The sequence below is a fragment of the Anopheles cruzii genome, chromosome X, assembly GCF_943734635.1.
Source record: "Anopheles cruzii chromosome X, idAnoCruzAS_RS32_06, whole genome shotgun sequence".
NCBI lineage: Eukaryota > Metazoa > Arthropoda > Insecta > Diptera > Culicidae > Anopheles > Anopheles cruzii.
Window position 1 is genome coordinate 11,420,657 of NC_069143.1, and position 22,159 is coordinate 11,442,815.

The following is a 22,159-nucleotide window of genomic DNA, read 5'->3' on the forward strand; positions in this document are numbered from 1 at the left end:
GACGGTGCTCTTGAAAGCGTCGCTTTCCGGACAGCTACCAAACAGCTAAATTAAAAACTACCAATCGACAGAACCAAAAATGTGTGGTCGTGGCAAAACAAAGTGAAACGTGTAACGCAAAACGGTACTGCAGTAGGGAATCCGACAAAAGTAACAACGGATAGAACAGAAAACGGAACATCGGGAAAAGACGGAGCACACAAAACACAAATCGTAGCACGCTTGGTCCGGCGCCATGAAGCTCTGGAAGTCGAAGAAAAGTGCAACGGCCAGCTCGGCGGGCGGCGGAACGACGACCGGCTGTGCCGGTGGTGGAGCGCACAAGGGCGGCATACTGTCGAAGAGCTGCAAAACCCTCGGCGGTGGTGGTAAGGCCAACGGAAGCGGCAGCTTCGACGAACACACCGCGGAGACATCGTTCGTGACCCCGGCCGCTGCACCGGGGACCGACGGCACCGTCGCCGTGCTGTCCAGCATGGTGCAACATCTGCCCAGCAATCTATTCGTAGGTAAGAGATTTCGCCGGATATTGCCCTGGTGCGTCGAAATGACGGAATCGGATCGAAGATCCGCCCGTCCGATGTTCCGACCCGAAAAGAGGCTGCATCGGGGATTTCAAACGATGGAGCGCATTGGTGTGGCGGAGAACCTAGCGCGCCACGCTGGGTAACTTTTGGCACATTTCCACCATCCATTTTATGGTCCGGCAGAATGTATGGCGCCAGTCGCGCGACTGGCGCGACTGACACCACGACAAGCGGTCGCCGCAGTGACGGTGGCGCTATCCACACTCCGTCACTGTCTGGAGTTCGACGCACGGCCTTGGGTTGTATGTTTTTTTGGGCCCTTTCGGCTTTCTTTCATCCGCCCGTGAGAGAGGGTTATCCTTCGCGGTGCCGCCGCGAAAGACGAGATCCGAATCGGAGCCTTTTGATCGGTTCTCGATGTTTGCTTTCTTCTACTTGCAACTTATCAGCTACAAAGCTAGCCTACTAAACGCAACCTTCGTTCAGCCCAAAGTTGATTCTTGAAAATAGTAGCAAACGTTCCAGTATCTTCAGTATGTCCTTTCAAACTTTCGTTGGTAATAACATATTTCAAAGGCAAATTACGTAACTGGGTAAATCATTCCTCGCCTTCGATGTAATGTATTTGCATTTGTTTGGGCAGGTTTTGTTCGATTCGGTGAACTTAAATTTTCGATCAATTCTAACTCGTTCGCTCTCCCTCTAAAATATAAAAGTAACCTGAGAGAGTTCTGGATATTCGTTGGCAAAATCAATTAGCAATCATTATTAGTTCACAATAGGACACGTTTGTTACCAGCACCCCTAGGTAATCCCTAGACACCGCTTCCCCTAGACAGACAGTACTGTTCGCGACGCAGTTCCTCCCGTTATCCTGGAGGACCAACCTCCAGGAATCCGGACCTCCGACCAGTTGTGTATTCCCCGTGTTCCCCGTGTTTACAGGTAGTGAGCGTGCTATGAGCCCGGCCCAGTCGGAGGACTCCGGGCTGGCGGCCGACCGAGGCACCACGTACGCGACCATTTCGATCCCGCGCGATATCGGACAGATCGGCATCGTACTAGTGGGTGAGTTGGCCTGGCTTGGGCTCATTTGGGGGTGCTTCAAACGAGTGTCCATGCCGTTCCGCCCACAGAGCGCACGGACCTGTCACTGCCGCCGATAGTGGAGTCCATCGTCGGTCCCGTGGGCGATCTGTTGGCACCGGGTGACCGGATCCACCAGGTGGACGGCATCTCGACCATCGGGCTGAGTAACCAGCATATCTGCAGCATCCTGGACCACGGCGAGGACCCGGCCGTGATCGAGATCGAGTACTCGTTCCCGGAATACAGTAAGTACGGCCAGCCGTCGCCCGTAACGACACTGACGCTGACGGTCCTCTCGGTGACGGTTTCTCGCAGTTTCCCAGAACAGCCTGTGCGTGACGACGAAGATCGTGCAGATCACGGTGGAGCGCGAAAACGGTTGCCTCGGGCTGACGCTGCGCGGCGGCGGCGAGTACCCGCTGGTGGTGACGAACGTCCGCCCGAACGGGCCCGTCTTCCGGGCGGGTCAGATCAAACCGGGCGACCGGGTGCTGCGGGTCGATAACGTAGGTTTCCTGCTGGCCTGACTGGAGGCTCCAATGAAATGGATTAACCGTTTCTCCCCCGGCAAACAGATATCGCTGCTCAACAAGAGTCTCTCGGAAGCGCAGCACATCCTGAAGGATGCGCACGTGTCCGGGTACACCAGCCTGACGATCGAGTACGACGTGTCCGTGATGCAGACGGTCGAGCTAAGCCTGGGCCCGCTGCTGCTGGAGATCGAGCGACCATTGAACGAGAAGCTCGGCCTCGCCCTCAGCTACTACTCGAACGCGACCCATCCGGCGGACCCGCTCTACCACAGCACCTACAAGCTCAACCAGGAGGTCGTCCCGGACGGTCTCTACATTGCGAGCATCATGCCGGCCAGCATCGCTGACAGGTGAATGATCCCATGGGCGCATCTCCCGCCTGCTTGCTCACCCACGCACTTTCCTTGTCCGCCGCAGATGCGGTGCCCTGTCGGTCGGGGACCAGATACTGGCGATCGACGAAACGCTCGTTGAGGGCGGTGCCTGCACGCTGGAGGAGGCGACGGCACTGCTGGACGCGAACTGCGTGAAGGGCTACAGCCAACTCCACATACTTCCCGCACACACGTTCGTGCGACGCCGCGGTACGTACCATTTAGCAAAAAGGCACAGCAACAGACACCGTGGCCGCTGCTTAGAGGGTGATCTGCTCCGGCTTCTGCCGGCGCTGCACAGAGCATCAAGCAGCAGCGAGAATTTTTATCACAATCCCCAGATCTGGCTAACTCCGCGATCTCTTGGAACTCTTGGAATTCCTTCTTGCTAGAACAATCGCATCGCTTTGTGTGTTTGACTTGACTCGAATTCAACTGCTCGAGATCTTGGCGTTTTATTCCTTCCAGAAGTATTGGGCGTTGCCAAACCGTTGCTGAAAATGTACGAAGCTTACGGTGCCAAGAGTACGATGCCTCCTAGTAAACGCCAAACTCAACCGGGGCTGGGTTTCGCTCAAAGGTTCCGGCATCTTCTAGTTCGTGATCTATCGAGTCATTGAATCAGCTGAGATAATTTTACAACTGTCGCAGCAGGGCGCGGCACGCAAGCGGTCCGCTGTGTCAGAAGATTACGTACCTTCCTCTGGCGGATGTCTGCGGAGTTGGGAATTGCTTCCAGCTGCTTCTGCTGCTTTCGCTTTCATTAGCCGCCCCAACTAGATCTCGATCAGCACGCTATTGGATTAGCTGGAATATATGTGGTTTATTTCTGGCGATTTGTTACACTTGGAAAAGTATACGCACATCATAAAGGAGCGGTGTATCCTCCCTTCTAGGGTCAAAACTCGCGGATTCTTGATGGAGTCACGAGGGTGCGAGGGGTTTGCGTGATTGCCGTCGTGACTGTGGGTGTCATGGAGGAATATATCACCATATGTGTTTCCCTCATCGGCAATGGTGTGCGAGTATCGTCGCGAGTGTATTCGTCCCCCTAATATGCTGGTCGTTATGGTCCCTATGCTCTCTGTCTCGCGCTCTCTGTCTCGCTCCCTCGCTGATGGAGCTGAGCTAATTTTAGCGTCATTAAAATTCGTTTAAGCCGTCCGTGCATGGTTCCCGATTCTGTTTGACTTCGAAGGCTGTCCTGCTCCATCCTACGGGCAGAGCGCCTGCGCGCTAACGCGCAACACCCCTTCCGGCTTACCCCCGTGTGCGTCTCCCTCAACGACGCTCATATCGAGCCGTGGGAGGCGAAGTTTCGGCGACGACGGAGGGAGACACGGTATAGTTTAAGCGTGCGTATTTGGTTGGAGTTGGAGTAGTCATAGCTGAGGTAGCCGAGAAATCAAGCTGCGTGCCAGAATACTATTCCTCGCGAGTCTGTCTTTTTTATTGGAGAGCCTCAGACCTCAGAAACTGTAAAGCGTACCCTGCTACTCGCTACAGGTTTCTCGTACTCCAGTCCCCGGTATGGGTTCGCTACGGTCGACTCGCGGAAACAGCTAGGCGGCAGCAAGCAGCATCGGCGCTTGCTGCGCAAGAGCTCCCTACCCCAGCCGATGGAGGACCTGCACGCGGCACCGGCGCCCACTGTCAGCGGTCTGTGCAAGGCGGAGAAGATCCACATCATTCTGGACTGCTCGCAGGGTTCCGGCATTTGCTTGGGGCCGAAGACGGTGTGCGGCCGTGGGTTCGTGGTCGCCCAGGTCCTGCCCGACTCGGTCGCCGAGCGGTCCGGGTGCCTGCAGAAGGGCGACCGCATCACGGCGGTCAACAAGATGTGCAACCTGGAGGTGGGCGCGGTGCGCCAGATACTGGGCGACTTCGGGCCGGTCGCGGCCGCGAACCACTACCACAACCAGCCGCAAACCTCGAACTGGGTGGAGCTCGAGGTAGAGTTCGACATGGCGGACACGGTGGTACCGGCGAGCGGGGTGTTCACCATCAAGCTGCTCAAGCACGGCCGGTACGGGCTCGGCATCACGGTGAACGGCAACGGCAGCGAGTCGTTCGTCGTGTCGGAGGTGAAGCCGGGCAGTGCGGCGCACCGGACCGGGTCGCTGCGGGCCGGCGACGTGCTGCTGGCCGTGGACAATCGGCCGCTCCAGCACTACAACCTCGACCAGCTGCTGAAGGAGAGCAGTAACGAGCTGATCACGCTCACGGTGAAGCGCACCTCGGAGTCACCGAACTTCCTGCTCGATGCCCGGCAGGAACCGAAGAGCTGCAGTGTGTACGGGTGCGCGGACGATACGGACTTCGCGTACGGTCACAGGTAAGATGGGAACACTACGCTCGAACGCTCGTACTCCTACCACTCTCTCTCTCTCTCTCTCGCCACAGGTTCCAAGGCGAAGAACAGCGTTTACGTCATCCGGTCTGGTCGAACGCGCTGGTTCCGTACGAGGTGTCGGCTGGCGACGCTACCTCACCGAGCACCGAGCAAAACTTGCCACTTCCCCCGGCCCACCTACTAAGCGGCGACCAGGGAGAGCCGAGCGGGGATGGGGATCGCTATGACGACATCATGCACTACAAGATGGCGTCCATGAACATTGCCAACTACGTCGGCTACAGTGCCATCGGTAGCTTCCCGAAGAGTCAGTCAGCTACCGGCTTCAGCCACGAGCAGCCGTCACCGCCACCACCCCCGCAGCGGCATCAGCTGCAGCAGCAGCAGCAGCAGCGGGTGTTCAACGTGCGCCTAGAGCCGGACGGTGGCCCGCTCGGTATTACGCTGGCGGCCAGCGAAGACCTGCAGAAGCCGATCAAGATCAGTGCGCTGACGGAGGGCGGCATCGCGTACAACACGGGCCAGCTGCAGCTCGGCGATCGGCTGCTGGCGATCAACGGGGAAAGCATCGTCGGCATCCCGCTGACGACCGCCACCAAGCTGCTCCAGAAGTTCGACAACGCCGTAGACCTGCAGATTGCGCGCCCAGTCACCCCGGACCCGCAGGGCGGCGGCGGCGGCGGCGGCGGCGGTGACGAGAAGGCGGGCGCGGTGTATGCGCAGGTTCAGCAACGGCCGCGCAGCCCGGTGCTGGACGCAAAAGGTGCTGGTTCCAGCTCGGCAACCGGCGAGGTGAACCAGCGAACGCTGCAGGTGACGCTGTTCAAGGATCGCGTCTACGACGACTACGGGTTCTCGGTGTCCGACGGGCTGTACGAGCGGGGCGTCTATATCAACCGGATCCGCTCCGGTGGTCCGGCCGATATGGCCGGCCTTTTGCGTCCCTTCGATCGGATCGTACAGGTACGTAGGTCGCAAGAAACGCAAGACGACCCAGAGAATCAAGACCATTGACTTCCACGTGTGAACAGGTGAACGGTACCAAAACCCAGGACTTCGACTGCTGCCTCACCGTACCGCTGATAGCGGCCGCCGGCGACAAGATAGAGCTCGCCATACAGCGCACCCTGTCCGAGTAGGACGGTGCGGACTTCCGGGCGCTCTTTAGACTGTAACCCGATTTTCCCGGTGACGCCCCAATTCCCTATGCTAATATCTCTCTCTCTCTCTCTCTCTCTCTAGAACCCATACTTACTTCGCTAACTATTTGCTATTTTTTCCCCCCCGATTTTTTGCAACTTCGCACACGCCAGATCGACTAACACACGCAAACTCATTGTACAATTCATAATAATACTAGGCGATCGTTGCGCTCCACACTGACTACCAACCTACCTGCACCTGCATCGTTCTGTCTGTTCTGGCCGTTTGTTTGTTTCTCCGCAACGCATCGATAGGGATATCCGAAAGTCGGGGAGTATCGCAGTAGGGGCCGCATCTTAAAGGCCCTTGCTGGTGACTTCAGGGGTCACAGGTCAGACCAAGAACGTCGTAGTACAGGGGGTACAAAGTACCCGCAGCCGTACTGATTACTCTCCGTCCTCCGTCGTTGACGTCAGGTCGGGGATTGTAGAACGTGCGCTTATCAGGCGCCGAACCATTCCAAGCACCGAACGACGCCGGGTCTGACGTGAGCCGCTATAATCTTCCCCCCCCCCCGTGGCGACCTTTGACATGTTCCCGGGAGGCTGCAAAATAGTTCTAGATCATGGTCTGCTTTGCTCTGATCGTTTCGTTTGCTGGCGGAGCTTTGTTTGCTCTTCGTTTGTTCGTTCGTTCGTTCGGAGTGCTCGGTTCTCTTCCCTCTAAGGAAGAGCTGCTGCAGCCTGAAGAGCGACATTTTGCGTGGGCGGACGGCACAACACGCACACTACGCAGCGACGAAGAGAATGAACCCCGAACCGAATGGAGATGACCGATCACCGATCACAGATATCATCATCACAGTCAGGGTGTGATCCGTCAGTGGGACCCCGGGGGCCGTTTAATGAGTGCGTTAATGGGTGCGTCACTCGCTTCGTTCAGACTCGCGCCCCAGCCAGCCGGTTAGCCGAGGACGAGACAACTTATTTAAGGAGCCCACAACCAGAACCGTTACGTCAGTCGTCGGTTCATTCTCGCCGTGAGCGGAATCTTTCAGTTCAAACCGCGCACAACGCGCCTCAAATAACAGCGATAACACAGGCTGCCCAAGTCTCGCACACACCCGGAAGTGCTGAATGCTCGGCGCGCGCACAAGTGCGTTCATTCCTGTGCCCCGGTCGGCAGTGGACGGAAGACAAGTGGACTTGTGGACTTGGTACTATCAACAGCACCATCAACACCGCACCGCAGCGGGCTGCTCAAACCGGAGGTAGTGTTGGCCGATAGGAAAGGGTTGTGTATGGAGCCCCTGCGAAACACTAGAACGTTTCCGAAGCGCTTCCGCCGAGACCGTAACCGTAGGCGCTAGTAGTCGAGTGCCCGTGAAGTGACGGAGCAATGTTCAACAGTACGGGATTTTTTTTTCCGACGGTGGTGTTACTGAGCAACAGTTTCGTGGACGTCCAGCCCCCTACGACCCCCGAGGCGGTTGGCACGACGGAAGCACCGCCCCACGAACCCCAGAACGAGATGTGCCACGGGATGTTCGAGTGTTTTCCGATTGGACCGCCGTGGACGAGCGCCCGCCGGCCGATCGCCCTGTACCCGGAGAAGCAGTCGAAGATTGACGTGCGCTTCGCGGTCTTCAGTGGCCGCAACCGGACGTTCCCGGCATTCCTCGACCTGGACCAGCTGGACAGCGTGCACCGGGCGAACATCAACCCGAGCGCGATGATCTACGTCATCACGCACGGGTTTCTCGAGTCCGGCAAAGCACGATGGGTAGGTACAGGTGGTGGTCAGGGCGCTACAGGCTGTATAGTAACCCCGATTCCGTTAATTGTAGATCGAGAAGCTGCTAAACTTGCTACTGGATCGGGACCGAGACGCGACGGTGATGGTGGTCGACTGGGGTAAGGGTTCCAACCCGCCGTACAATCAGGCCTGTGCCAACATCCGGCTGGTGGGGGTGATAGCGGCACACGTCATCCACATGATATACGTACGTAGTGCGCGTAGATACGACGCTTCTAACGAGGTTCTAATGTGACTTCCATCTGGTTACCTTCAGGAAGAGCTCCCGTTGCCGAACCTGGACCGTGTGCACATGATAGGTCACTCGCTCGGGGCCCACCTGTCCGGGTACACCGGGCAAGCGCTGCGGGAGAAGTACCGATTGCGGCTCGGGCGCATTACCGGCCTCGATCCGGCCGAGCTGGCGTTTACCGAAACCGACGAGCTGGTCCGGCTGGACCCCAGTGACGCCCAGTTCGTCGACACCATCCACAGCGATGCGACACCGTTCGTGCCGAAGATCGGGCTCGGCCTGTACGAGCCGATCGGGCACCTGGACTTCTACCCCAACGGTGGCTACAACCAGCCCGGGTGTCGGCGCGAGTTCTGGAAGCGCCCCAACACGCGCTTCGTCTCGGACATGTTTCAGTTCTTCAGCTGCAGCCACTCGCGGGCCTACATGTACTTCATCGAGAGCATCACCACGCCGCTGGTGACGGTGTCGTGCGACTCCTACGAGAGCTACCTGGCCGGCCGCTGCTTCGACTGCCGGCGCGATGGTGCGCTGTGCGTCGGCTTCGGGCTCAACAGTGCCGCCGACTACCGGCGGTTGGTGGCGCTCGGTAGGTTAAACCCCACCCCGTACGCCCCGATCCAGCTGTTCTTCCGCACCGGCGGCCAGGAACCGTTTCTGTTGCCGAACTTGAAGATCGTCGCCAAGGTGTCGGATGCGCCGGCGAGCGTAGCGCACGGACCGGAGATAGGGCGGCTCGTCCTGTACCTGCACGCGGCGGCGGGTGGTTCGAAGTCGGACAAGATCTACTTCAACGAACAGTCGATGTAAGTCCGCGTGGCCACCGCAAGCCGCAGCGACGTTGACCGAAGGGCTTTTGTTTTTGTTTTCTAGGTTATTCGAGCCCGGTTACAACTATTCCACGATCATCGCCGGGTACAGCATCGATCGGCTCAGCGCCATCACCGTGGGTTGGGAGTACGACACGAACCTGCTGAATCCACTGACATGGCGTCTGCTGTCGGCGCCGCGCGTCTTTCTCGAATCCGTCACCGTGCAGGCGCTCGTCCCGCCTGGTGTGACGTTGCGCATGTGCCCAGCATCGCAGTCGCCCATCACCACCAACGCCCACAGCCTGGTGTCCCAGCCGAACTGCAAACGAGCTCACCCAGCCACCTAGGATACCTCGCGTCCCGTTTTCTCGTTACACATAGGAAATAGGAATATTCATATAGGTCTATGCCAGGCGATAGGGATTAGCATTAGCAGCATTAGCATTGGCAAAGCAAAGTATTACACATTAATAAAATCGTAATAGTTTACACACGCTACACGCTAGCGGCGTCCAAGCGTTTTTTTTTGCAGAACCCTAACCGAGCTCACCCTGTTTCAGGGGCGACCGAGATAAGCTGCCAGCCACTGAGCTCATTTGACTGTGAAACATGCGAAGCCGGAGGCAGATCCGTTTCGGATTGAACTTTGCCCGCGGCCCGCTCTCGTTGCTATCACCGGCGGCGGCGTGACGTAAATGTGCACTCGACGCTCGACACTCCCGCCCGCCCAAAGCCACCACGAGGGACGAATTGCGCCCCGTAAATAGTTGGAAGGTTGCTCGTGATCTCGGCAAAGGGTGTGCGCCATGTTGTGCAATGAAATCGAAACCCAATGACGCTTCTAATCGCCTGACGGCTCCCGTTGCGGCAAGAGCATCGCTTCCAATGTAGGTTGAAGTTTGATTGGTCGCAATTTCAGAGATCTGATCGGCGAAAGGAGGAAGTACTGACGGTGGCTGGTAGGCCTACTTAGGCCTCTCTTATCAACCTCCCTCCCGCCTTGTAGACGAGCTCTTCCTTCGAAAATCGAAAAACATCTCGCGCAATCTCGCTAGCAGCAGCAGCTGTTAGTGACAAGAGCGGATGCGACGCCACACCATACGTTCGTGTCCTTAGTTGTGCGGCGAACGGCGTAGCGATCTGTGCGCCATCGCCTGTGTAATCGTTACGTCCACGAATCCACGCCATCAACCGGGATGGAGATCAACAACAGCACCGGCTTTATGCTGCAAACCCTCCTGATGCTGGCGAACCACCAGTACAACAACTCGCTCATCAACCTGATCCAGAACCGCACGCTCAGCGCCGAGAGCAATGCGACCACGGGAGAGCTTTCGATGCCGGAAGATGTGCGCTGCTACGGCATCTACGGGTGCTTCCCGATCACGTACCCGTGGATCGACGAGAAGCGCCCGGTGGCGTACCACCCGCAGTCACCGACGCAAGTGGACGTGCGCTATCCGGTGTTCGTGAAGTCACACACGTACCACCCCAGCTTTCTCGAGCTCGACGAGCCGGACAAAGTGCGGCGGCTCGGTATCCATCCGAAGGGGCGCATCTACTTCATTACGCACGGCTACATCGAGTCCGGTGATCGGCCCTGGGTACCGGCGCCGCCACCTCCAGAGCTTCAGACGTCAGACTGACTGACTCCGCCCTTTCTCTTCCGCCGTAGATTCAGCAGATGGTGAACGCGTTGCTGGACAATGACCCGGACCAGACGGCGACCTGTATCGTGATCGACTGGCGTAAAGCATCCAACCCACCGTACACGCAGACGTGCGCCAATATTCGCTTGATTGGGGCCATCACGGCACACGTCATCTATATGCTCTACGTAAAAGCTACCCGGGAACTGAGACCTGGGACCTGGAACCGTGTGCTGATGTGCTCTCTCTGCTCCTCTGTCTCTGCAGGTCGAGCTCGGAATGCGGGACCTGGACAAGGTGCACCTGTTGGGCCACTCGCTGGGATCGCACCTGTGCGGCTACACGGGCTACTACCTGCAGAAGGACTTCGGGTTGCAGCTCGGGCGCATCACGGGCCTGGACCCGGCCGAACCACTGTTCTCCGACACGGACCCGCTGGTGCGGCTGGATCGCGGCGACGCCAAGTTCGTGGACATCGTCCACTCGGACGCGTCCGAGTGGGTGAGCAAGGGTGGCCTCGGGATGTACCAGCCGATCGGGCACGTCGACTTCTACCCGAACGGGGGCTACAACCAGCCGGGCTGCAACGACCCGATGACCAAGTTCATCCGCAAGCACGACGAATCGTTCTTCTGGGGTTTCCAGGAGTTTTTCGGCTGCAACCACCTGCGGTGCCACCAGTTCTTCACCGACAGCGTCGTGCACCACCGGTGTCCGTTCGTGGCGATCGGCTGCGAGTCGTACGCCAAGTTTCTGCAGGGCGAGTGCTTTGAGTGCGACCGGGACGGCCATTACTGCATCGAGTTTGGGCTGGGCGCCCGTGACAGCTACGCGCGGCTCATCGAGAACGGTATCATCGTTAACCAGCAGGCCCCGCTGAGCGTGTACATGATCACGGGCGCGGAACCACCGTACTGTCGTAAGTACGCCGAGCCGAGCCATTTCCCTGTGACAGACTCTGTTCGATGCGTTACCCCCCATTGTAGGGTCTCACTACCGGGTGATGCTACGGGTATCCGGCGCCGATGAGAGCCTGATCCACGGTGGCGAGATCGGCAAGATGTCGCTCGAGCTGCACGGTCAGGCGAACCGGCGCTCGGGTAGGATGGACTTCTCGCAGGATCCGGTGTACTTCGAGCCAGACCAAAACTACTCGTCCATCATGGCCGGCGCGGACGTGGGCGTGCCACTGAAGGCGATGCTCAGCTGGGGCTACCGGACCAATCCGCTCAACCCGCTGACCTGGCGGCTGCTAGCGTCACCGCGCGTGTACGTCCAGGAGATGGTCATCCAGCTACTGGAGGCACGCACTAGCGTGCGCTTCTGCCCGCTCAACCAGCTGCCCGTGCTGGCCGACGCGGACAACGAGTTCAAAAGTGACTACTGCTAGACGTCCATCGTCGACCAGGTTCGAAGTACGTCGCCTTTTGGCTAAACCCGTTAATAACGACTCCACTCCTCCGTGCAGCTAGCAATCCGATCGGATCCCTGCGGACTTGGGACTAGCCGGCCGTCCAAGTACACCCAAGTCCAAGATGGCCTATTCCTTATTGCTAAAATGCTCTCCGCCGGCGGCGGCGGGACCAAAGAATAAAGAAAATAAATACAATTACAATTCAGCGCTAGAAGTAATGGGAATATGGTGGACATGCGTATGCGAGAGATCGAAGAACCCGTGTCGAAGTACTCGCCGGTTCCTACTCGAACTGGCACCCAGTTCGCATTTTACAGCTTAGCAAAGTTTATTTAGAGTTTACTTGTTTTTGGGATCTGTTACATCTTTGTGAGGGTTTTACATAAGCATCACTTACCACTAACACTATGATTCCCCTCCCACCACCCACACGACCCCCACACCGTGCGTCGCAGATAGTAGAAGCACTATTGTATCATATTCGCCCGCCTTCGCGTTAGCTCCGTGTCTTTTTAATGGTTCTACTTGTAGTTACTTGTTTTATATATGGTTGTGTATATGCGCCCGCGTGTGTGTGTGTGTGTGTTTATGTTTTTATTCTAGACATTGCGCAGTGGTGGTGAATCCAGCTAGCTTGCCAACATTGGGCCGTTTTGGGCGGCCGACACCAGCACGCGCCTGAACGCGGTTTACATATTCTCGGTTTCGACTGCTACTTGGTACTGTGCTGCGTGGCGTTCTTCTAGATGCCCTGACCCTTTCCTCGCTATATTGCTGTCAGAAGCCAATACTACACGCGCTACATCGTCGCGTACCTACTTCAGTTGCAAAATCTGTTGACAGTACAAAACTGTTCTGACAGCTGATTACGTTACTGAGAGCTATGCCTCGGAATACCGTTTCCGGCACCCCATCGCAACAGACAGTATACATGGCGGCGCAAGTACGAAAAGAACGTAAAGAATGCAGAGTTCCTTCCTTTCTCTCTATAAAACCGAACTTTCGCTATATAAAAACCTAATCACCCGAGTAGGAGCCCGAGACCCTATAGCTGTAGTCGGCTCGCCAGGCTCGGTCGCGTTTTCTTGGTTCTATAGGTGGCTACTCAAACTAATTGGTTGCCTGGGCCGAGCTGCGCGTCAGAAACCAGCAGTCCATCGGCTCCGGTTTACCCTTCATCACCACCGGTCCACGGTACTCCAGGTTGAAGGAGGGGTCGTGATTAACAGGATCGCACAGAAGCCTGCGAAAGAGAAAGTCTGAATCAAACGCAAACAACGGGATGGGGTGTCCCCAGGTGTGTGTGTCGTAATATGATGCCCCGTGACGCCGGTTTTGGTCGTATATGTAACACGTATGGACGTACTATATGTTCCTGGGATGGGGAGAAGAAACCTTAGGAGTTACCTAACGTAGTTAGTTGTGGCCGTAGCCCTTGGTCCGGTACGGACAGGAGCGAACAGGCAGAAAGAACGTAGAGTAGTAACGTGGCCAGCCCGCCGCCGACGACGACTGCTCAGTGCCCAACGAGATTCCCACCGGAAGACGCCGGCCGGCCAGCCGCAGGATGGAGTACGTGTTTGACGTGTTCTTCGACGAGTGCTTCGCCAAGATGGCCCGGAGCGGGCTGATGTCGCGGGCACGCCGCCGGGACATCATCAACCACCTGAACTCCGTCATCGCCGGGTGCATCGGTGGCCGGCGGACCGCTTCGAAGCAGCTGGCGGTCGGTCTGGCGGTGCGGTCCGCCATCGATTACCACCGGCGTTACCGGAGCGAGAACTACGAGGTCTGCCTGATGGGCAAATACCACAATGTGCTGTACATTGCGCTGCGCATCGCCTGGGACTGGGGCCTGGAGGATTCGGGCATCGTGCGCGAGCTACTCGGTAACCGGGGAGGGGGTGTGGGAGTACCGGCTTCTCTTGGCACGACATGTGACTTGCGGCCTCTGTTTTGGCAACCCCCGCGCAGTGGAGATCTATCGATGCGAGCGGACCTTCGAGCGGCTATTTCTGGGCGCCGTGTTCGGCAGCACCGCACCGCACTTCATCGCCGGCTGGAAGAGTGACTTCCGCGATCAGGACGAAAACTTGCGGGCGCTGGTCTTCTTTCTGCACCACTCGGCGGCCACGCGAACGACTTTCCCGGCCTACTCCTGCACCTATCAGCGACTCCGGGAGACCAAGTAGGTACCGTAGGTGTGACGGAGTTCCAGTGACACTCCACTTCATTTTTCGCCGCCGCCGCCACCGACAGGTTCATCGACGTGCCGATTGAGTCGTGCGGTAAGGCTGCCCCGCTACGCGTCGCCCTGCAAGCATCGGCTCCGGACGTAGTGTTGATTTTGCTGCGCCACGGTGCCAACCAGCAGCCGGACGATGGCGGCCAAAGCCCGGTGCTGAGCCTGCTGGACAAGCTGGCCGAGTACGGGAGCCGCTCGTACCCGTACCAGCTCGTGTCGTGCCTCGGGCTGCTGCTGCGCTGCTCCACGCGCATCGAGCTGCCCTACCAACCGTACCTGTACGACGTGCGCCGGGCGATGTTCGAAACCAAGTACGGGCTCCTGCTGGCGGACGGGCTGATACCGCGCGAGCTGCTGTACGGTGTGCCGAGCCTGCGGCAGCTCTGCCGCTGCGCGATCCGCGAGGTCCTGCGTGACAACTTCCAGCTGCCCCGGGGCACGCTGAAGCTCCCGTTACCACGCGCGGTTCAGAAATACATTGACTTGCTTGACTGAAACGACTGGGAAGGTGTACCTAGGTGTGTGTGTGTGTCGGGTTTGGATTTTCCGAAGATTCGAAGGGCGCAAAATTGTCGGGTTTCGTAAATGTCAAAGTTTTGTACCATAAGTTCGCCATTTTTGACGTTTGACGCCAGTTTGACGTTTTAAGTAATCGGTAGTTGAATCCTACAGAACCCTAGCTGGATCACCCCTACAGTTCGTAAAGTCGTGTACGTACTTGTAGGTGGTTTCGCTGATGTTGATCCGGCCCGGAACTCCCGTCGTCTCGGTGCGGCTGGTCAGGTTCACGGTGTTCCCGAACAGACAGTACCGGGGCATCCGGTTCCCGATTACGCCCGTGACGACTTCGCCCGAATGGATGCCGATAGTGATTTGCTGCGGAAGAGAAGGATTCTAGAATTCTAGAATTCTAGGACTCGGAAGAGAAGGCGCAACTGTACCATTGACTCGGAACCCATTTTGACATTCTTGGCCATGTCGAGCATGTCGAGCGCGAGCCGGGCAATGCACTTGGCGTGGTTCTCGCACTCATCCGGCAGCCCGGACACGGCCATGTACTTGTCACCGACCGTCTCCACCTTGTAGATGTTCGAGTTGCTCTTCGAGTCCGTCAGCTCGTCGAAGATCGTGTAGAGCTGGTTCAGCATCTTCACGATCTTCATGGCACCCTCGGCGTCCGTGTTGGCGGCACAGTACTGCCCGAACCCGACGATGCCCGAGAACATCAGCGTGACCGAGTCGTAACGCTTCGGGGCGACCGGTCGCTGGTGCCGCAGCTCGTTCGCGACCGTCTTCGGTAGGACCGAGTAGAGCAACCGGTCCGTCTTCTGCTTCTCGCTCTCCAGGTCTCGGTACGTCTGCTGTAGCCGGTCGGTCAGAATCTCTAGGTTCGTCGTCAGCTTGTACTCGGCCTCGAACTTCTCACTCAGCAGCACCAGATCACGCGACGCATCGTGCAGCGGTATGTCCGAAATGTGGAGCCCCTTTCTGGGAAGGTCACAAGACACGAGGGTTAGCAAACCACGAGCAATCTCCAGATACGCGGTGGGGCGGTGCCACTTACTTCGTCAGGTCGTCCAAGTTCATCACGCTCGGGTAGCACTGGAAGAGTATGAGATCCGAGCTTGGGATGTACATCATTTGGCCCTGCAAATAAAGGGGGGGGTCAGTGGTCATCAAGGAGGTGGTGTGTTCTAGTCCAGCCCTTTTTGTGAACGCTCACCTTCAGTCTTAGGTATCGCTCACTTTTGGACATTACACCGGCGTTCGTCTTCAGCACGTAGATCGTGTTGATGTGCGCCAGGATGTTGTCGAAGCTGAGCTGCAGATGTGGCCGGACTGCCTCAAACAGGGCCAGCAACGGGCACTGCTTCTCCTGAATCCTGTCGAAGAAGGAGGTCCAGACCAGACCAGGGAGTTATTGCCGGAACCGACACTGGGACCAAGCCTAACGCCTGTCCCTTACCTCGGGATGACCCGCGAAACCGATCGACCCGCGTGCACGATGTGCATGTTCCGGTCGAACATCAGATGGAACGGGAAGATTTTGCAGAACGTCGCTGGCGATATCATCGGCTCTAGGGGAAGCAAAAGCGAATTGTGATCAGCGATCAGGCGAATGCAGTTCAACCTCTCTGGTCGGGGCTCACCTCGGGCCACCAGCTGATAGCTGGCAGCTGCCTGCTGCTCCTTGTCACCATCCGAGCGCCGCGTAGGCGTCTTCTCCGGGCCCGAGATCTCCGTGATCAGAAACTGGATATGGTCCGAGCGCTCTGGTGGTGCCGCTGCCGCCGCCGCTGCCGCCGCAGCCGTCGGCGACTGTTTCCGCTCCACTCCACAGTCCCCGATAGCCCTACCGATGTCGCTATCACAGTGGTCTACGGTGTGTTTACTAGTCACGTCGCTAACGCCCGCGTAAAACTGTACATCCCTATGGTTCCCATTCTGACTACTGCTGCCGCCGTTGCCGCCGCTGGTATTGTGATGCTGCTTATTGCCATCGAGACTGGAGGTCGATGGGGACGTCAGTGTCCGCGCCGACGACGACGACGGCAGGTCGGCCGGTTCCTTGAGTGTGGTCGAACTTTTGGAGGTCGCTAAACCTGTCGCCCGAGTGTTACGGGAGAGAGAGAGAGAGCAGCGTGTAAGTGGACGACTCGTTTGGGCGAAGACCTAGCGACGTAGCGGGGAAACCTACTAGTAATTCTACTGGAGAAATAAGATTCACCGTACGTTTTCGAGGCCAGAATGCGCTTGCACAGGCCCAGCCCAGCCAGCTCCGGTACGGCCGGGTCGCACGAGACGCTAGGAACTGGCCTTGGGGTGGGCGGGGCCGGGGCCGGAGCCGGGCCCGTGCACGGGCGCACCTTCTGGGTCTTCGCCTCGAGTAGGTCGCCCTTGCGCTGGATGATTTTGATCTCCACGTCGACACCGTGCAGCTTGGATGCGACGGCCTTGACGATGCCGATCACGATGTGCTCCAGTCCCGGACGCTCGGAGTAGTAGTGTAGCACCAGCTGGCCGTCCGTTTCGGTGCAGCGGAACGAGGGCGCCCGCATGCCCGGGTACAGCGTGCCCAGGTGGTCGTGTAGCGCGTCCAGGTTCTGCAGGAAATCGCGCGGGGTCGCCCCCAGCACCTGGAGGATCTTGTCGTAGCCCGAGTCCTGGCAGAACTCGAAGAACGTCTTACCGAACAGCTCCAGTATGTCACCGGCCGGGATATCTTTTCGGGACGGGATTCGGGACTCACTCACTCAGTGTACATATATCCTCCGCGTGCTCAGTGTACTACTCACTCAGTATATCGACGGCGGCCTCTATCAGGTTGTACGTGATGTCATCCTCATAGATCTGCCGGACCAGAAACTGGCCCTCCATCGTCACCTGCGCCTTCTTCCTGTTGGCGCAAGAAGAGAACCCGCTCAGCTATGCCGTAGCCAACTGAACCCATGTCCCCGAACCCGAGCAAAGTTTGAGCATTGAACAGACAGGCCTTACAAAGGTCCATGGACGGAACAGCCTATTTGAGTGTCAGATTCGACGGCAGACCACAACTGTGACAGATGATGACGGCCGGTGGTCGAACTGCGCGGCAACCGGCAATTAGAGGATGGCAGCGTCACGTCAGCAACCAATCTGCCAAGCGCCATGCCAAAGTTAGGTGCTAATAGGCATTAATGTTACAGATTCTCCTGTTGCTCTGGGATCCACTCTTCCCACGTCCAACACGAGAGCGTTTGGATGCTGTTGTGAAGTGTCCGGTCCGGGAGTCGGCCTACACCGTACCTAAGTAGTCTAAAGTGTGAAACTGGATTCTGTAAACAGATGGCTCCAGTTGTCAATTTGTGTCCACGTTTTTTTTGGCAATGCCCCGCCAGGTTTTGACATCTGGCAATGGATTTTAGGGCTTTCGCTGGGCTTTGAGTTGTTAGAAAAAAGGTAAACATGGCGATTTGGACTTCACAACCGAATGAGGCCGTGGGAGGCCACCTCCAAAAAAGTTCGAGGACACTGAACTATGTACGAAAATGACACGCAAACACGCTACAACAACTCACAAGGAAGTCATTTCTCCATCGGATTGTAATCACTTCGTAATCATCAACTTCGACTTCGATTTCTACGAGGAAACGCGCAAACTGGATGACTAATTGGATTGCTCCAAAAGGCGAACAATGCTTTCGGCTTGACATCCAAGAGAAATACGAGAAAGATGCGGGACAAATCTATAGCTAACGATGTCACATATACTTTGAATAAAATAGAGTTTTCCAATTCAATAAACATGTGATTTAGTTGAAAATAATCCGATTCCATACTTTTACGCCTTTGACACAGTTTGACCCACTGCTCGCAGCTTATCTGCTCTAAATTACAAATCATCACCACCCCCTCCCCATCCCTCGCCTATCCCCTCTTGGGGCCTCCATCTCCATCCATCTGCCGAGTAACATCGCGACTCGCGAACACTTAACTAATTTGACACAATGGTAGAGCGGGCAATAAAAAGCGGGCCACCTATCGGTGATGGAAGGGATGGCCGGGAGGATGTGTTATGTAAGCTGTTATCTGCAAGAAGAAGACAATCGCGTACGCCCCATTCGAAGGCAGCAGCGTATGCTTAACGGTGGCTCCTTCGTTCGGCGTTCGCCGCCTTCGGTCGGGTAACGAAAAAAGAAGCCCGAGAAACATAACGAATGCTATAAATTTTTGTTTTTTCTCCAGGACCCATCCCCTCACCCTCCCCACGCACGATACATTGAACGCTCACGCAGCTCCTTCGAAGCGAACGAGAGAGATGAAGAGCGCGTCGAGATAGATTCGGCCCCTCACTCGGCTCGGCGTTCGGCGGCACCCCTCGGTCACGTCGAGCGAGAAAAGCGGAGCAATCGTGTGGAAAACGGGAGAGTATGTTCGCCTTTCTTCGCCTTCGGCTGGGGGTGGTGGTCCCGGTGATGGTGGCGGGCAAATAGGCAAATCATCTGGCAAACGGCTGCTATTGCCGCTGTGTTTGATTGCGCCTTGATTCTTCCTTTCACTAAATCCCTGCAGAGGTTCCGATACGGCCGGCCGGGATGGCGCCTCCCGATGGGGCTTCCCGATGGGGCCTGGGAAGGCCCCGGGGGGGGTGCGAAGGTGCAACAGTGTGTGAAGGAATCGATATCCGTATCCACAGTCGCGCAGAGTGCATCCGCACGTCCCAAGCGCCACTGCACCCAATCCAAAGGCCCCCATTATCCTGGCGCACACTTCGTCGGACACTCCGTCCCCCGGGAAGCCCCGGCCCAGAATAGCCCCAGGTTCGCATGTCCCCAAAAGCAGATCCCCCCCCACCCCCCATCTTCCTCCAACTTACTTGATTTGTTCCCATATATCGACGCCAAAGTTCTTTAACACCAGCAGTTCTAGTGCATAGTTCACGAATCCGTACTAGTGCCCCCGCGAGTGCGAGAGAGAGATAGAAAGAGAGAGAGAGAGAGAGAGACAAAAAGAGAAGCAAGTTACAATCAACACGAAGACACACACACGCGCGCCTAGAGGGTACGCTCCAGTATACTGGAACTAGAACTGCTGGCTGGCTGGCTGCAGTCGGGAATGCGGGAAGCAGCAGAGCAGGTAAATATGGAATGGCCCGCCAGGGGCACGAGATGAGGAGACCAATAGTTTTTGCTGGCTGGCGGGCCACTCGCGGGTGATTGATTGCAGCGCCCGGACTTTGGGGGGATTAAAAGGAGTTGGCAGCCCGGAAGTCGAAGCTTACCATGATGAGGAATTATGTTGTCCGCCTGCAGGCCTGCCAGTTGTGATGTGACCTGATTGTGTGTCGGAAAAAGGGGCGGGGGCCGGAGTGGGGGAGACCGGTCGTGACAGGCTACTGGTGGTAGGCGCTACCGGTCGACATCCGGACACGATCCGGATCTTCGGAGCGTTCTCGGTTAAGGCCCCACTTTAGGGAACTTCACTTAGGGAACTTAGCCTTAGCCAACTAGCGAGCCAAGACGACACTGCGCCAGGGATTCACTGGGCGGCATGGCCCATGGACGAGTCGGTCGCGGTCGTGGTTGTAGACCTGGTTGAAGTTTCTGGTGGTTCTGGCGCAAGACACACGCAAATCCAGCAATCCGGGACTACTGCGCGTTACGACATCCAGGTGTTCGTGTCACGTAAGCTTGCTTCGTGTCCGAACGTCCGCGTTTTGGGCAGTTGTTGATCGTTAGGTAGGTGTTGATCGCTGCAGTGCCGCACCGAATCCACCGAGCGTATCCTGGACCAATGCGATGATGCACAGCATCTCCGCCGTAAGCACGTGAGCAAGTCACACCTGCTGCACTCTCACATTGTACGGTCGCATTTGCTGCTCCATGGCCAGAGTCTTCGCTGGCGGTTCCAGATATTGTTTCGATTCTGCTACTGCTGCTGCTGCTGCTGCTGCTGCTGAACACGGAACGCACATCTTATGCTCTTCTTTACCCACACGCAGACACACGCACGCACGGAGTGAGACAGAGCAGGCAGGATGGGCAATCCTCCGGCCCGACACAGCCAACCGTGCCTGCCAAGACACTAGTGACACGACACGCTTCTATGCCCTGCAACTGCAACAACGAGGACCGCGACGAGGCCTATGCGAGGCCGTGGCCGAGGATAGTCAATGGCGCGCATATCAACACCTGCCAACACCACCACTGTGCCCTGTCCGGAGTCCGGCCCGTGTTCCGTCCGTTCCGAGATCCGCAGCCCTGCGTTTGCAATCCCGACGGTCGACTGCCACGATAACGACTGCGTGCGCGCTCAAGAGCCAACCGATTCGAAGGTAATCGTCGGGCTCGTCGTCCTCGGCAGGCAGTCGGCAGGCCTTCCTGCGGCCCATCCGGTCGAGCGCGCGTGTGCTCTTTCTCCCGCTCTCTCTCTCTCGCTCTCCTGATTGAGGGCCGATTGGACTCGGCGAACGCCGAGTGCTCTGCGAACCGGAAGCTCCCGAGCGCGGAACGGAGTGACTCCCGTAAAGGCCCTTAGTTGGGGCGACACTTGGGTTCGTTGGCCCATTCACGTTGACACGCACCCGTCAGGTGCGTCCAGTGACGCGAATGCGTTTTACCAGACCGAGAGGAGCCTCGTCCTTTCGGGAGCCCTGAGAAAGAGAGAGAGAGAGAGAGAGAGAAACGGTGCCCTGGTCGCGGTTCCCTACGCTAGAGAGAATCGCTAGAGAGTCAGAGTCGCGCCCGTTCGGTGCATGGTTGGACGAGCGAGCGCCATTTCTCTGGCTGAGTCTCGCGCAGTCCGCAGTCCTACCCACCGAGCAGCGGTTGGTACGCGAAGCGAGATCTGGCCTCAAAGCCGCCCAAAGGTTTACAGGGGGATCCCCAGTACGGGATCCAGTAGCTTTGCAACGGGGAAGCAAAGGGACCCCGGGAATGTCTGATGAAGAATTGAAGAAGGCATGCCCGGGGCCAACTGGCCAACAGGGTACGATCTGGTCCGACGGGAACGGGAAGGTTCCAGATGTGCCGATGTCCCGAAGCTCTCCCGCCGCCTGACGCCGTCGGCAGCAGTCGATTCGTTTTTCGTTCATTTATCACACAAGGTCCGTTCCACCCAGGACCCACCAGGACCCAGATACAAAATCCTAGCCTAATCTGTGTGGATATCGATTCATCGATTACAACACAAGGAAGCGGGCCGAAAAATGGCAGAAACCACTGCACTTCCACTAGGCCAAAACAGGGAACCCCCCCCCCCCCCCCCATTACACCACGGACGGAGGGCCGGGTTTTGCGATGAAGTGTCCGTGTGATGAAGCTAACAGCCTCTTGTGTGTTGGAGCGAGTCCGAGACCGAAAGGGATTTACCGGGCTGTTCCATAAGCTTTGAGCTTCAATTGCAGAGCTGGCGCTTCATGTTTTGTTGTTTGTTGTTATGTTTGTACACTCTTCATATGAACGTATGTGTGACAGTTTCATTACCATCTGTCA

At 57.2% G+C, this 22,159-nt stretch overlaps 5 protein-coding genes across 6 annotated transcripts; 4 read left to right on the forward strand and 1 right to left on the reverse strand.

The window, feature by feature from the left end:
* Positions 1 to 235: 235 nt before the first annotated feature.
* Positions 236 to 6,215, forward strand: LOC128269978 (glutamate receptor-interacting protein 2). Its single transcript, XM_053007385.1, is given in 9 exon segments — positions 236 to 509; positions 1,473 to 1,595; positions 1,664 to 1,861; positions 1,932 to 2,122; positions 2,192 to 2,499; positions 2,567 to 2,733; positions 4,030 to 4,888; positions 4,927 to 5,839; positions 5,908 to 6,215. Coding segments are annotated over 9 exon segments (3,141 nt in total). The 3' UTR covers positions 6,016 to 6,215.
* Positions 6,216 to 7,122: 907 nt separating this feature from the next.
* Positions 7,123 to 9,367, forward strand: LOC128267482 (pancreatic triacylglycerol lipase-like). Its single transcript, XM_053004325.1, has 4 exons — positions 7,123 to 7,801; positions 7,866 to 8,021; positions 8,091 to 8,872; positions 8,940 to 9,367. Exons 1-4 carry the CDS (start codon positions 7,418 to 7,420, stop codon positions 9,223 to 9,225), a joined length of 1,608 nt encoding a protein of 535 aa, XP_052860285.1. The 5' UTR covers positions 7,123 to 7,417; the 3' UTR covers positions 9,226 to 9,367.
* Positions 9,368 to 10,006: 639 nt separating this feature from the next.
* On the forward strand, positions 10,007 to 12,142 carry LOC128279029 (pancreatic lipase-related protein 2-like). Of its 2 annotated transcripts, none has more exons than XM_053017752.1 (5): positions 10,007 to 10,482; positions 10,554 to 10,715; positions 10,795 to 11,446; positions 11,514 to 11,935; positions 11,996 to 12,142. In XM_053017752.1, exons 1-4 carry the CDS (start codon positions 10,075 to 10,077, stop codon positions 11,915 to 11,917), a joined length of 1,626 nt encoding a protein of 541 aa, XP_052873712.1. In that variant the 5' UTR covers positions 10,007 to 10,074; the 3' UTR covers positions 11,918 to 11,935; positions 11,996 to 12,142. The 2 variants fall into 2 exon arrangements, with proteins under 2 accessions (XP_052873712.1, XP_052873720.1); XM_053017760.1 differs by having other exon boundaries at positions 12,000 to 12,142.
* A 252-nt stretch (positions 12,143 to 12,394) lies between these two features.
* LOC128274260 (guanylate cyclase soluble subunit beta-1) lies at positions 12,395 to 20,080 on the reverse strand. The gene is made up of 11 exons (XM_053012396.1): positions 19,948 to 20,080; positions 19,543 to 19,616; positions 17,483 to 17,583; positions 17,083 to 17,409; positions 16,411 to 16,459; positions 16,153 to 16,299; positions 15,910 to 16,069; positions 15,751 to 15,833; positions 15,128 to 15,674; positions 14,905 to 15,062; positions 12,395 to 13,184 (listed from the first exon to the last, which is right to left on the reverse strand). The coding sequence occupies exons 1-11, from the start codon at positions 19,948 to 19,950 to the stop codon at positions 13,052 to 13,054; spliced, it is 1,782 nt and encodes a 593-aa protein (XP_052868356.1). The 5' UTR covers positions 19,951 to 20,080; the 3' UTR covers positions 12,395 to 13,051.
* LOC128274269 (uncharacterized) lies at positions 13,457 to 14,681 on the forward strand. The gene is made up of 3 exons (XM_053012408.1): positions 13,457 to 13,830; positions 13,916 to 14,129; positions 14,201 to 14,681. The coding sequence occupies exons 1-3, from the start codon at positions 13,509 to 13,511 to the stop codon at positions 14,679 to 14,681; spliced, it is 1,017 nt and encodes a 338-aa protein (XP_052868368.1). The 5' UTR covers positions 13,457 to 13,508.
* Positions 20,081 to 22,159: the final 2,079 nt, after the last annotated feature.

Coding starts and splice junctions, on each gene's coding strand:
- LOC128267482 (XM_053004325.1), top strand. CDS start 7,418: ATGTTCAACAGTACGGGATTTTTTTTTCCGACGGTGGTGTTACTGAGC. Junction 7,802..7,865: donor AGTCCGGCAAAGCACGATGG/GTAGGTACAGGT, acceptor CGTTAATTGTAG/ATCGAGAAGCTGCTAAACTT. Junction 8,022..8,090: donor ACGTCATCCACATGATATAC/GTACGTAGTGCG, acceptor GGTTACCTTCAG/GAAGAGCTCCCGTTGCCGAA.
- LOC128274269 (XM_053012408.1), top strand. CDS start 13,509: ATGGAGTACGTGTTTGACGTGTTCTTCGACGAGTGCTTCGCCAAGATG. Junction 13,831..13,915: donor CATCGTGCGCGAGCTACTCG/GTAACCGGGGAG, acceptor ACCCCCGCGCAG/TGGAGATCTATCGATGCGAG. Junction 14,130..14,200: donor CAGCGACTCCGGGAGACCAA/GTAGGTACCGTA, acceptor CGCCACCGACAG/GTTCATCGACGTGCCGATTG.
- LOC128279029 (XM_053017752.1), top strand. CDS start 10,075: ATGGAGATCAACAACAGCACCGGCTTTATGCTGCAAACCCTCCTGATG. Junction 10,483..10,553: donor AGTCCGGTGATCGGCCCTGG/GTACCGGCGCCG, acceptor CTTCCGCCGTAG/ATTCAGCAGATGGTGAACGC. Junction 11,447..11,513: donor CGCGGAACCACCGTACTGTC/GTAAGTACGCCG, acceptor CCCCCATTGTAG/GGTCTCACTACCGGGTGATG.
- LOC128274260 (XM_053012396.1), bottom strand. Junction 15,675..15,750: donor AACTTGGACGACCTGACGAA/GTAAGTGGCACC, acceptor TGACCTTCCCAG/AAAGGGGCTCCACATTTCGG. Junction 13,185..14,904: donor ATCAGCGAAACCACCTACAA/GTACGTACACGA, acceptor TCTCTTTCGCAG/GCTTCTGTGCGATCCTGTTA.